The sequence below is a fragment of the Podarcis cretensis genome (genome assembly GCF_951804945.1).
Source record: "Podarcis cretensis genome assembly, chromosome: 6".
Classification (NCBI taxonomy): domain Eukaryota; kingdom Metazoa; phylum Chordata; class Lepidosauria; order Squamata; family Lacertidae; genus Podarcis; species Podarcis cretensis.
This window is the reverse complement of record NC_137175.1, coordinates 78,450,549-78,463,558: the sequence shown is the minus strand read 5'-3', so window position 1 is coordinate 78,463,558 and position 13,010 is coordinate 78,450,549. Positions and strand designations below refer to the sequence as shown.

Sequence of the window (13,010 nt, the reverse complement as noted above, 5' to 3'; positions counted from 1 at the left end):
TCCGTTCCGTGAGGCTCTTCGTATAGCGGTTTTTTCGTCTTGTGAAGCAAGCCCATTGACAGCTTAGCGGATTAGCGCTATTAGCGGTTTAGCAGCTTTTAGCCGATCAGCTGATAAGCGGCTTATCAGCGGATCAGCTGATAAGCGGCTTAGCGGCTTAGGAAAAGGGGGGGGAGGGGAAAAAACCCGCAGGAACTCGCAAGACATTTCGTCTTGCAAAGCAAGACCATAGGGAAATTCGTTTTGCGAAGTGCCTCCAAAACGGAAAACCCTTTCGTCTAGCGGGTTTTCCGTCTTGCGAGGCGTTCGTCTTGCGGGGCACCACTGTACTTAGAATTTGTCTGAGAGTGAAATTGTAAATCCAGCCTTAAATTTAAAGTAACAGAATAACTGATTAAGATGGCATCACAAAAGAAGGGGGAGAGTTTCTCTTGCCATGGCTTGAAAAAGAAACCCTACCAATATCCAAAGGTTGCTCAGGTACATCAAACATGGTCAGGACTAAAGATGCATTTCAAGTCAACACACTCACATAATTGCATCTGCCATATTTGGCTTCATTTGTAAATTAGTTTCCCTTAGAATCATTATCAGACAACTTTCATGATCAGTGTTAATGCCTTTCGACAAGTAGTCGGTACATCCAGGTAGACAATTGCACAGAGGAGGTTGGAAATTTCTGTCTGGGTAGAAAAAGAGCAGAAGCCATTTTCATTCTTCCTCCAAATGGGAAACCGATTTTAAGAACTTCCAATACCTATTAGCAGAGCTATTAAAAATGCCAGGTTGCCACACAGGTACAACAGCAGCAGTATCACTTCAGTTTTCACCTAGAAAGGAAACAAAATTAAAACAATGAAAATTCTGCTTAACAGTTATAAGTTTTTGAATTTTATTTCCGCAGTTTGTACGCAGCTTAATCACAATCTCTACATGATATACAGTTTGAGATCTTCCATGAGAAAAATCTGTTCACTATACAGTGGTACCTCAGGTTAAGAACTTAATTTGGTCTGGAGGTCCGTTCTTAAGCTGAAACTGTTCTTAACCTGAAGCACCACTTTAGCTAATGGGGCCTCTCACTGCCGCTGCACCGCTGCTGCGCGATTTCTGTTCTCATCCTGAAGCAAAGTTCTTAACCCGAGGTACTATATCTGGGTTAGCGGAAACTGTAACCTGAAGCGTCTGTAACCTGAAGCGTCTGTAACCCGAGGTACCACTGTATTCCTTTTGAACGGCTCATCGATGTTCATAAAAAAGAGAAGACCTAATAACTGTGGCCTGGCAAGTTTGTCAACACCATCTGGCTGCTTTTCCCCCTTCCTGAAGCAACTTAGCTTTTTTAGGCTTCCTCCAGACTTTTTTTTGGGGGTGGGTATTATTCTACAAAATGCCATTGATGCAATAATACTGCATTAGTGGTGGGTTTATACGGGACTGTCCACATGCCATTCCACATTATTAGTTTTTCTGTGATGCTGCCCCAATGTTGTTGGATTATTGCTGTCCGGAAGGGCACGCCTGTGCTATAGCGCAACAAAAGCAGGAAAAATAAATAAATAAATAAATAAATAAATAAATAAATAAATAAATACCAGAATATTTGTGATTGCAAGGTTTCAACAGGAAGTTGCAGGATGCACACCGACTGGAAACAAAGTAGTATAACTGCCCCCAAACTTTTGGAGCTGCACATATAAGCAGTCCAATACTCTCATGAGCACAAATCATAATGCATGCATAATAAAAATAATGCCTGGAGGGTTCCTTAAAGTGGGGCAGAGCTAGCAACATTTTCAATATTGTTTGGTTTTCCCAATAACCTTCTGGTTTGGAGCTTCCACACAAGTAGAAATCTAAGAAAACAAAACACTGATAATGCCTGCAAGAACAAAAAGATTACCTTGGTGTTTGAATCTTCATACATTTCTGTAAAATACAAAGCAAAACAAAAAACAGGAATGTTATTAATTCCTACTTGTGTGCTTTGTTAAGAAAATCTTTTTAGACATAGATCCGAATCAAGCTTCACCTTTCTTTTTCAACCACAGAGTTACATCCATCAGGATAGCAGCTAAGACTTCCCAGGCCACAAAGCCTCCCATTGTTTTAACCATCCATTGGCTAGGAGAGCTGCTGAGCATTCGCAGTCCCAGAAATATGGCAGCAACTAAAGAAAGAAGAGGTGAGGCATTAGACCTTTCCATGATCTGGTGCTTCCAAGTGGAAACTTAACACCACAAGCAGGTTGCTTTAGCAACAGGGTTGGGACGTTGTTGTTTTTAACATCAAATTTTCCTCGCAAAGATAAAATCTGAATCAAATGGGGGGGGGATTTAGGGGTGGCATATCGGCATCCATGACATTGTGTGAACATTGTTGCATGAATGAGGAACACTGACACCCACAGCATCTGGAAGCACCTACAAACGCATGTGGAAAAGTAGCCTGTTGGAGACACACTGGCTGGTTATTTTTAATTAAAAAAAAACTAGGCGTAATATTCAATACATTTAGTCCCCCAGCTACAGGGGGCAATGGTACAGGAGAAGTTTTATCACCACCCCTACCGGGTTCATAAAGTGTCCCTGAAATCCTGCCTCCTTGAATTTTTATATTTTGGGTAGTGTTCAGCTAACACCTTGCGCACGTGGAATGACTTCCGCTTGCACAATGGGAATGTTTCCACCTCTCTCTGTGCATGCCCTGCACCCTCCCCAAATCTGCTCGGGGTGTGTGTGTGAGAAAACTCCAGAACAAAATTAGGAGGCCCATTCTACAGGAAAGGCCACAAGCCTTGTACAAGCAAAAGGTCTTCTACACAGGCAAAGACTGAGTTGAATACTGCCCTATAAACATACATTGGGGTTTTTTTACCACTTAAAACTGTCACGCCTTTCCATAGTCCGAAGATTACCCCCCAGTCTACAAAATTTGCAGGGCTCCCAAAAAATAAGTAGTAAAAATACAGTTATACCATTATCTCTGTAATATGGATATACAGTATGTCCTGTCTGACTTTGGCAAACGTTAACCTGGAGCCCTTGCAACAGAAATGGCCCACTTGTACTTAGGTTTCTCTGGACAATGCAAAGCTAGAATCTTTCTTGTTCAAAACAAAAACAGAGATTCCCTGCAGCCTGATTTTGAACACACGTGTTTGGAGCTACTAAGTCATGTCGAGTTTTGCTTATGTATATTACCTGCTATTGTGTTCCAGGTATCTACCTATTGCTGGAGTTTCTCAGTATGTGTCCTTAGGACCAGGGTGTTCACATTCCACTGCAGCTGCTGACCTGATTTTACTGAGGTGGGTGGCATCTCATTCTGTGCCGCATCACCTTAGCCTTGCGCCTTTCTAGACTGCCTTCCGCAGTGGGAATCAAGCACCCTACTTGTAAGTTACAACAGAAGCACCCATCCACTTACCTGCCAAAACTTTGATGACTAATGCGTTTAGCATGTGAAACCAATTAAAAATAAACCTCCTGTTGGTGCAATGCAAAACACTGTTAGATATCTTTGCGCTCCCAAGGAGTAAACATCAGCTGGTTACATCATGCCTACTCTGTCCATTGCATTCTCTTCGTGTCGGAGCAGACTTTGAGAGGGCAGTAAGGTTCAGTTCTACTAAATAGGAGGTGGAGAACTCATCTAGCACACCTATGGCTGCCACTGGGGGAAATGGAGCACAGCAATGCTGCTGTTAGCCTATTGAAACACGTTCAGAGGGCATGTGCCACTGACTACAAATTGGTGGGGTGCAATAGCAGCGAATGCTGGTGCCTTCAAGTTCTGCTTGAGGACTTCCTATAAAGTATCTGGCTGGTATCTGCATGAAACACAATGATGAATGAGATGGCTCTTTATTCTGCTCCAGCAGGTCTCTTTTTATGCACACCATTGTATTCAGTTCACATTCCAGATTTGTTTTCTGTAAGTCCTAAAGGCACTGCACCAGAGCAAAGCATTATCTTTCGGCAAATGCAATAGGGGTTGGTTTGTTTTTACCGTGAGCCAGAAAACAACAAGGCACTGGATGTGGTCAACAACAGCGGGCCTAGCTAACAGGCTTGAGTTACACAGCAGTGATTCTGACAATGCTGTCAGAGGGGGGCAGAATTAAAACCACTTATAGTACATCTCACAGGGAGAGCGTAAGGGAGAGAGCATGCAAGACACCTACTAGTCCCTCTTCCCCAACGTACATATGCATAGACACAAAGAGCTCTCACACGGATGGAGAACCTGTGGCCCTGTAGACATGGTTGGACACCCAACTGCCATCATCCCTAACCACTGGCCATGCTGACTGGGGCTGATGGGAATTGAAGCCCAAGAACTTCTGAAGGGTCAAACAGATTCCCCAACTCAGATTCACCTTCCACATTGGATGCCAAAAAGATCTTGTAAGCTGGCCACCATCCATGCCCTGTGCCAGGAATTCCATTGCTACTCCTGGCACACTGCACAGTTGGCAAAATACAGAGCTATGGAATCAGGATCTCATTGTTATCTAGTTCTAGAAGTGCCAAGGCCTTGCCTTCAGCCCCATTAGCTTTGCCTAATCCCAGATATGGTTGTGAACTGGTTTTGGTTGTAATAAATAACAAGATGAAAGGGGAGGAAATTATTAAAAGATGATCCAAAAAGAACTCCCTTAAGAGAATCAAGTCTTATTGTCTTAAGACAGTCTTTAAAAGAATATTTCACAATTTTTTAAATAAAAAATAATTCCAGTAGCACCTTAAAGACCAACTAAGTATAAGCTTTCTAGGTATGAGCTTTCGTGTGTATACACACTTCTTCAGATACTCTGAAGTGGAGGTTGCTACAACTTTATAACTGTTGATGACTGTTAATGATGGCAGTTGGTTCCACAGGGAAGGGCAAGGGATTTTTAAAGGGATAGATGACCAAAATTAGCTTCAGCGTGTATAATGGGACATGAATCCAATATCTCTATTCAAACCAGGTCTCTCCATAGTTTTTAGTTTGGTAATGAGTTTTAACTCAGCAACTGCTCTTTCAAGTGTATTTCTAAAATTCTTTTGCAATAAGATAGTTACTTTAAGATCTTGTATAGAATGTCTTGGGAGACTGAAGTGTTCTCCTATTGGTTTCTCTGTTTTATGATTCCTGGTGTCAAATTTATGTCCATTTATCCTTTGGCGTAAGGATTGTCCTGTTTGTCCAATATAGAGAGCTGAAGGGCACTGTTGGCATTTGATGGTTTTGGTTGCTCAGTGGCTATGCAGGTAGCTCACAAAACAGGTGCCAGAACACCCCTAAAAGGTGCCAGAACTCCGTTCCTGTGAGCTCTGATTGAAAAAAAGCTCTATGAGAAATAAATGGCTAAAAATAACACTTGTCTGTATTTACAATTTTGCTCAGCACAATTAAAAATCAAGAAAACCCTATAATTTCAGTGCTTCTGAAATGATAATGGGAAAGGGTAGCTTCTGCGAACCTCCCTGAGATCTTACGATGAATATATTTTTACTCTGCCACAGGCAGTTCTGAAGAAGCTAGCATCCAGCTGTCACTGTGCTGAGTTACTGATGACCAACACATTGTGGTATGCAGCTCAGAGCCAAAGCAGCTTTTTGAGGAAGGCTGTTCTGCCCATTTAGCGCATAATGCCTCTGCAATTCAAGGAAGTATTTATTTATTTTTTACCTCATTAATTACATTTGATGTACTGACCGGTTATCTTGAAGAGATGGTCGGAAGAAAGCTATGGCTGGTTGAATCAAAGAGAGAATCAGGACAATGCATCCAATAACAGCATGGGCTCCTGCACTCTGTCAGAGAGAAAAGGGTATGAGTCCTATTTACGCTTTGCAAAAGCCACCTCTCCTTTAGAAAAGGCTGCATCTTAATTCTTCTTGTAGGAAATCCTTGTTCACATTCAATGTCCTTGCAAAGGGACCGTGGGGCAGCAAAGAACATTGTATAACGAAAAAGGAAGCTGCCACCCATAGGTAGAAGTGGTCAGTCGGCTATTTCTCTGTACAGTCACTCAGGAAGGTTTGACATCTCTTAACATGCCACCATTTCCGGGGCATTTTTAGATGACATTTCCTTTAAAAAACAACCAACCACTATTACTTAAAACTTAAACTGCAATCACAAAACACACAATTACGAGTAAGTCCCAATGAACAGTTCGGAAGCATGCTTGCTTATGAGTAAATATGCAGAGGATTGTGCTGAATCCAACACTTTCTGCACCCTCAAGATACCATGTGGGTCCCTGCTGCTAACTCAGAGGTGTCTTGCAGTATATGTGTGTTGCACGTCTTTTTGGCTTTGGCTATAGGTTGCTGGCAATCTGCTTTGGAAAGGGGTAGCAAATTGGACCCTGCTCTATCATCAGCCTCCTTCATCACCCTTCATCAAAGTAAGTTGTTCAGCAGGGATCTAGGCGCTGTAGAAATCAAGGAAAGCTAAACTTACTTCACTCCACCCATTTGCTGCCACAAAGCTTAATATGAAAGCGATTGCCGTTGCCACGACAGTTAGCAACATCATCAAAAAGTGGATCTGAAAGGGAAAAAATGTGCTTAAATTAGATTGCAAACCAGCGAAAAGTGAAGGATTAACTGGTCTATTGCCATTATATAGAATAGATATGTATAAAGCCATTTTTATTTTTTATTTTTAACCCTCATTCCCCCTCACAGAACAGCAGTTCTCAAAGAGGTACCCCGGATTCCTTGGAAGAAGCCATGACAGTTGAAAGTTGAATGTTACTGCCTTAAATATATAGTACAGATGGGGAAACAGTCTCTCAGTGGCCTTGGTTCCTTCTTTAAAATAGCCAATTCACTTTCACCATCTACAGGCAGAACAGGGTAAGACTCAAAAGTCTGAGGGCTTCTAGAAATCTGGGGAAGGATGAATCTTCCCGTTAGGGAAAATTGCAGCAATAATGATGAGTGCTTTGCCAAAGATACTATTTCTATTTCAGAAATAACAATATATCCTTCAAAAAATGGCAAAAAGATATTTCAAATTTTATCTAGAATGGGAAAAGACCAAGGATAAAACATAAGATACTAACAGACTTAAGAGATAGAGGAGGCTTTTCTCTCCCAGATTTGAAATTGTATTTTGAAGCAGCATGTCTTGTATGGATAAGGGATTGGATAAAATTGGAAAAAGAAGAAGAGTTAGAAGTTAGAACTTAGAAGGACACGACACTAGATTTGGCTGGCACTCATATTTATGGTATGGGAAAGGGAAAATACATAAAGGTTTTTCAAACCATATAATAGGAAAGTCATTAATAAGAGTGTGGGAAAAATATAAAGATCTGTTAGAGTGGAAAACACCATGGTGACTGTCACCCACTGAAGCATTTTCAGCAGAGAGGGAGTTGAGGGAAGTCCAGAGGAGGGGAGGGAGAATAATTGTAAATAACATGATGAATGAGATTTGTATCATTAATTGTTATAAAATTCAATAAATTAAAAAAAATCTGAGGGTTTATCCACACCTCCATTTGCTCTGCCTCTTTTCTCTGGAGAAACAGTAACTTTACCGCAGAATCAGAACAAATAGCGGTGGTTGGATTGTGGTTACTGCTGCTGCTGCATTGAACTCAGAAAAAAACACCTGAAGATGTGCACACACTTCTATTACGATCTGTGCAATCCCAAAGCTTGAATGCGATTTCGCCATCTGAAACTACTCTAGTCCCCTGTTTGTAGGGTCCAACCTAACAGTCCTCTCTACCCAACCATAGATCTATTAATGTGCGTACCTGAAACCAAATATCTTTACCCAAGAGAGGTTTCTTGATGGATTTCTTCAAGTACCTGGCAAATATCATTCCCACACTGCCTGTGGTCATCCAAGCGATCAACATGAGGGCTCCTTAGAACAGAAGCAAAGAAAACACATGGAGACAAAGAAAAACCAAATTATCAGTGGCCTGAGAAGGAGCAGCTCCATGGAACTTGCTTCAGCTGCTCCCCGCCCGAAAATTACAAGGTTTTCATTAAGTGTTCAAGAGTGTGTTTTTGTGGGGGGGGGGGGAGTTTTCCCTCCTCTGTCCCAATCTCCTATCCTTTTGTGTTCTATCTTTTAGATTTTAAGCATGAAGGCAGGGGCCATCTTGTTTCGTGATTGTTGTGAGTCACTCTGAGAGCTCTTTTCCATTGAAGAGGAGTTGCAAGTACCTCAGATAAATAAGTGTACAGTGTGTTGTGTCTCACAAACACATTGGTATGCCCATCATTCTTCTACGCCAAAGGAACACAAGAAAAATAGAACGTATATTTACTAATAAAAATAAATATATGTTTGGCAAAACTCTAGGAGCTATTCTGGAAGATGTACCATTTCTCTAGTAAACTGACATGTACTTTATTTTGTTTTTACAGGCGACGTAGGGTACTGCACCACCCATGTTTATAAGATAAAGCAGCTCTCAAATTACTCAGCAAGCAGCGCGATCCTTAGTAGGAAATGGAAAGAAGAAGGTGTCCCAGTTAAAGAAGATTGGCAAGTTAAATTAATGGAATATGCTGAAATGGCAAGATTGACATTGATTTTAAGAGGAAGAGACGACAACGAGTTTAAAGAAGACTGGAAGGACTTTGTTGCATATATACAGAAGCAATATACACAGGTTAATACATTAGCAGGATTCTAGAAATATTTGTAAGGAAATATGAATGGACAATAAGTGATTTTAATGACTTTTAAAAATTAAAATGGACATGCAGGATGATGATAAATCGGGTCCTCCCTTAAAGAGGGCACGTGTTGCGGTGAGATCTGGCAACCAAACTCTGTGTTGTGGGTGGGTTTAATTGAATAGCCACAACACCCAATTGGTAGGTCCCTAGATGCTGGGTTTAATCAGGCCAATGGATGCTGGGTTTAATCAGGCAAGCTAAACGGATCAAGGGACCTATATATACCCATGCACGTGACTCAGAGCTTCCTCTTTTGGCGCGTGCATTCGGAACACCCACCCACCTCTCCCTATTTTGGGGGCTTTGCGCTTGACCTTGCTATGCCGTTGTGTGTCTTCTGTCATTGGGACAGGGGCACGGCAGGAATTTTCCCCACTTGGCTGATTGGCTGTTGCCATTTGGGTTTTGTGTAGCAAATCGTCACAACTCGTAAGGTTGCAGATAGGCTCTGGTTCAGGTGATAGGGATGTGAAGGGTATTCCATTAAAGGAATCCAGGGACTTGATGGTTTGGTCAACCCCTGAGAGGGGGTTGTGCCTGTGCCTGAGTCCAGGGGGACATTTGGGCGGCAGAGTTAGCCCGTTCCCGGCTTTCCGCTTATCCGGGTGTTCACCCTTGGCTGACCTATGCTGGAACCCTGGGTCAGCGCTACCTGCATGGCAGGGAGCTAGTCGAACCAGAGCCTATGCAACCAATCACTTTCTGTAATCAATAAAGTTGTGGCATAAATTCTGCCAAAAACCAAAACCAAAATTTGAGTCATGTGTGAGTTTATTTAGGCAGGAGGTTTCTGGGTCTGAACACACAATGGGTGGCGCTGTGGGTTAAACCACAGAGCCTAGGACTTGCTGATCAGAAGGTCAGCGGTACGAATCCCCGCGACGGGGTGAGCTCCTGTTGCTCGGTCCCTGCTCCTGCCAACCTAGCAGTTCGAAAGAACGTGAAAGTGCAAGTAGATCAATAGGTACCGCTCCGACAGGAAGGTAAACGGCGTTTCCGTGCGCTGCTCTGGTTCACCAGAAGTGGCTTAGTCATGCTGGCCACATGACCCGGAAGCTGTACGCCGGCTCCCTCGGCCAATAAAGCGAGATGAGCACCGCAACCCCAGAGTCGGTCATGACTGGACCTAGTGGTCAGGGGTCCCTTTACCTTTATCAGAACTTGAGTGGAGGGACAAACAAAGACACAAAGCAACTAATCCATCCCCACTAAACTGAGCTCACTTAAACATGTACGGAATCTATCTACAAGACCAAGAGCCACCAGGAGCATCTCTCACAGGAGGTACTGCAAGAGGTGGAATGGAAAGAGACTTTGGGACTCCACTCTCAAAACAGTTACTTACCATGAGCTTTGATGATCAAGGGTCTAGAACTGGTCCCACCTACTGCTGCAAAGCTTGAAATGTTCACCTTCTGATCAGTAATAAAGGGTGTCCTGGGATGTTTCCGTATCATCCCTCCAAGTGTTTTTGTTTTTTAAAAAAAGAAGAAGAAGAACTAGTTATCACAGGGCCTCTTGCTATAAAATGAATTCCTGCTTGAACAAAGCTATCGACAGTATTTAAAAATCAACAGCTCTTTGTAGTCAACAGGTCTCAAGTATACAAGAAGGTTCTGTAGAGGCATCGTTAAGGAAGATGATTGGGTCTTCCTTTTTTAATTTTTATTCAAAATTAAAACAAAACATATTATCCAGAAACATATCATCCTTATTTTTTTCCCCATTTTTCCTCCCACCCTCCCACACAAAACCCACCCACCCCCACCCCCCGGCTTCCCTCAGTTCCAATCTTTGATTTCTCTAAGTATGCTGTTTTCAGCATGTTACACAGTTGTATAGATCCTCAAACTATTTAGCTGATTATCATCAATAAAAAAGTTTGTGAATGTTAATGATGACTGGGTCTTCCAAACTTAACACTTTATCATAGTAAAGTAGATAATACTGATAATGCAAAACAAGAATAAAATCTTCAGGAGAGGAACCGCATATGGGCACCTCAGCCCCAGGCTACAGGTGCTAATATTTGCTTCACTAAGCTATGGACTATTTCCAAAAAATATCCAAAGTTACACTTAGGGCAAGTGTGGAGTATGGTTCTAGCACCACCACACTCTCTGGTGTTTCCATTTCCACAACTCAAACTGTTTATACTTTTCAGAGCTGGTAGCCTAGAAATTTTGGTCTAAGCATGATCAGCTTTGTAAGAGAAGCACTGTGCACAACCTAAGTAGGTACTGACTTGTATGTTAACCAAAACTGTGTTTAAATCTTCAGTTATGAGAAGGCAAGGTTATTTATGATTCAGAACGAATCATAAATTGTTCTTGTTTTTAAGCTAGACTTTGTGCTTTTAAAACCCTAACTTTGCTTGCATCTGATGAACCCGACCATCTCCTTAACCAAGGGTGGCCCTTCAATGAGGCAAGGTGAAGCCATCTGCTTTGGGTGGCAGATCTGTGCCCCTCCCTGACCGTGGTGTTAAGTTGTGGGTGAACATATCAGATGACACAGCGATTCTTCAAACAGCTCTTGTTTATTCAGAGGCCAGAACAGAACTGAGCTGAAGGGCTCAGTCAACCTGCTTATATAGAGCTCCAGTACACATAATTGTAACAACTTTCTAAAACTATGCAATCACTGAACGTCACTTTCGATCCCTTATTTGCATAACTATCTACAGTATCCCCCTGCTGGCCCAGGGTGAGAACTTCAGTACATAACAGGTGGCACCACTGCCAGCTCCACCACAGTGCTGCTGCCGCCCTCTCACCTGCTGCACCCTGCTTGCCGACGCTGTGTCAGGGTGCCATTGCAGTGGTGAGGTTGGCGATGGAAGCACACATGTGACAGCAGGGGCCGGGCAGGAGCTCAGATCAGCAACAGGGCATTGCTGGGGCATTTTGCCTTCAGCAGCAAAATGTCTCAGGCCAGCCCTGTCCTTAACAAGGCACTGGTAGTTCAGTTTCAAGCCTAGGACCCTCGTACCTATGGGGCCGCCTCTCCCGGTATGCCCCACGGAGGACCTTAAGGTCCATAAATAGCAACACCCTAGAGGTCCCAGGCCCTAAGGAAATTAGATTAGCCTCAACCAGAGCCAGGGCTTTTTCAACACTAGCTCCGGCCTGGTGGAACGCTCTGTCTCATGAAACCAGGACCCTGCAGGATCTGATTTCTTTCTGCAGGGCCTGTAAGACAGAGTTGTTCTGCCTGGCCTTTGGCTTGGAGTCAATTTGATTCCCTCCCCCTCTTTCTTTTTTCCTTTCTCCTCCTGTGATGAGGCTGCATTTTAATGTTTTTTATGTTTTAATGTTGTATTTTAATCTTGTTTTTAAGTTGTATTCATTCAACTCGTTTTTATTATTGGTTGTTAGCCGCCCTGAGCCCGGCCTTGGCTGGGGAGGGCGGGGTATAAATAAAAATTATATTATTTTTATTATTATTATTATTATTATTATTATTATTATTATTATTATTAAGCCTTACTTCAGATTAACATTCCACATATGGTTTTGTATCCTATCCTCAAGTCAGCAGTCCATGGCCACTGAGCGTGCTTACCCTAACGAGTTGTTTGCAGAGGAATCCCTACCCTTTGGGCTTTTTTCTGTTCTTCCACAAAACTTAGCATTCCACCCAAGCTTGCTGGTAAGTCCTGTTTCCTTCTTCTTCTTTGCATAGGTAGGTTTTTTTTTGGGGGGTGGTATATGAGCAACAACACTCCTAGTCTGAGGATTAGGCAAGAATCTAAGATCTCTTTGCATCTTATAACATGTTTTGATTGAGTACCATTAGCATTCTAAGTATCTGCAGACGATATTGGAGCGATAAAAGCCTTCCAGCTATTACAAGTAAAGGCATTTGCTACAATTAGGCTCTTTAAGCCTTGAGCTCCAGAATTCTGTATGCAGTTGCTATTGTAAACACTGTCCCCATTTCCAGTTTCTATGTGGAACTCACCATCAGCGTGCGATGGCCCAAAAGCCAGAAATACGTAATACAAACTGTCAGTGCTTCTTGGCTGGGTTGATATGGGGTTTCTCGAGATGAAAGAACACCTGATAATTCCCTCGCTGAAGGATGTTGTCAGAACGTCCACGTTACCCTAAACACACACACCACACACACACACACACACAGAGCAAAGCTATCTGTCACAGTCATTTTGACCATTATACATAAACTTATAGAACTAGACACAGTAGTAATGAATAAACTCATAATAATCAAGTAAAATAATGTGATGCTATTATAATATCTCTGCCTTTTCACCTAATTGTGGAGATACAATCCACAATT

General features: G+C 42.5%; 1 protein-coding gene and 1 long non-coding RNA gene across 3 annotated transcripts in view; one reads left to right on the top strand and one right to left on the bottom strand.

Annotated features, from left to right (window-relative positions):
* Window positions 1-690: 690 nt before the first annotated feature.
* LOC307218717 (putative ferric-chelate reductase 1) overlaps window positions 691-13,010 on the bottom strand; it is a 28,081-nt gene continuing 15,761 nt past the window's right edge. Inside the window, exons 9-17 of one of the 2 annotated variants that reach the window (XM_079981474.1) lie at window positions 12,672-12,816; window positions 10,054-10,167; window positions 7,769-7,881; window positions 6,460-6,546; window positions 5,707-5,804; window positions 3,430-3,488; window positions 2,033-2,170; window positions 1,904-1,929; window positions 691-830 (exon numbers count right to left, since the gene is read on the bottom strand). In XM_079981474.1, coding sequence (XP_079837600.1) covers window positions 741-830; window positions 1,904-1,929; window positions 2,033-2,170; window positions 3,430-3,488; window positions 5,707-5,804; window positions 6,460-6,546; window positions 7,769-7,881; window positions 10,054-10,167; window positions 12,672-12,816 — 870 coding nt within the window. In that variant the 3' untranslated portion in view covers window positions 691-740. The remainder of the gene's footprint in view (window positions 831-1,903; window positions 1,930-2,032; window positions 2,171-3,429; window positions 3,489-5,706; window positions 5,805-6,459; window positions 6,547-7,768; window positions 7,882-10,053; window positions 10,168-12,671; window positions 12,817-13,010) is intronic. The other variant, XR_013840030.1, reaches the window with a different exon arrangement.
* LOC307219018 lies at window positions 3,467-4,621 on the top strand. Its single transcript, XR_013840262.1, has 2 exons — window positions 3,467-3,999; window positions 4,033-4,621. It is a non-coding gene; the product is annotated as an uncharacterized lncRNA (long non-coding RNA).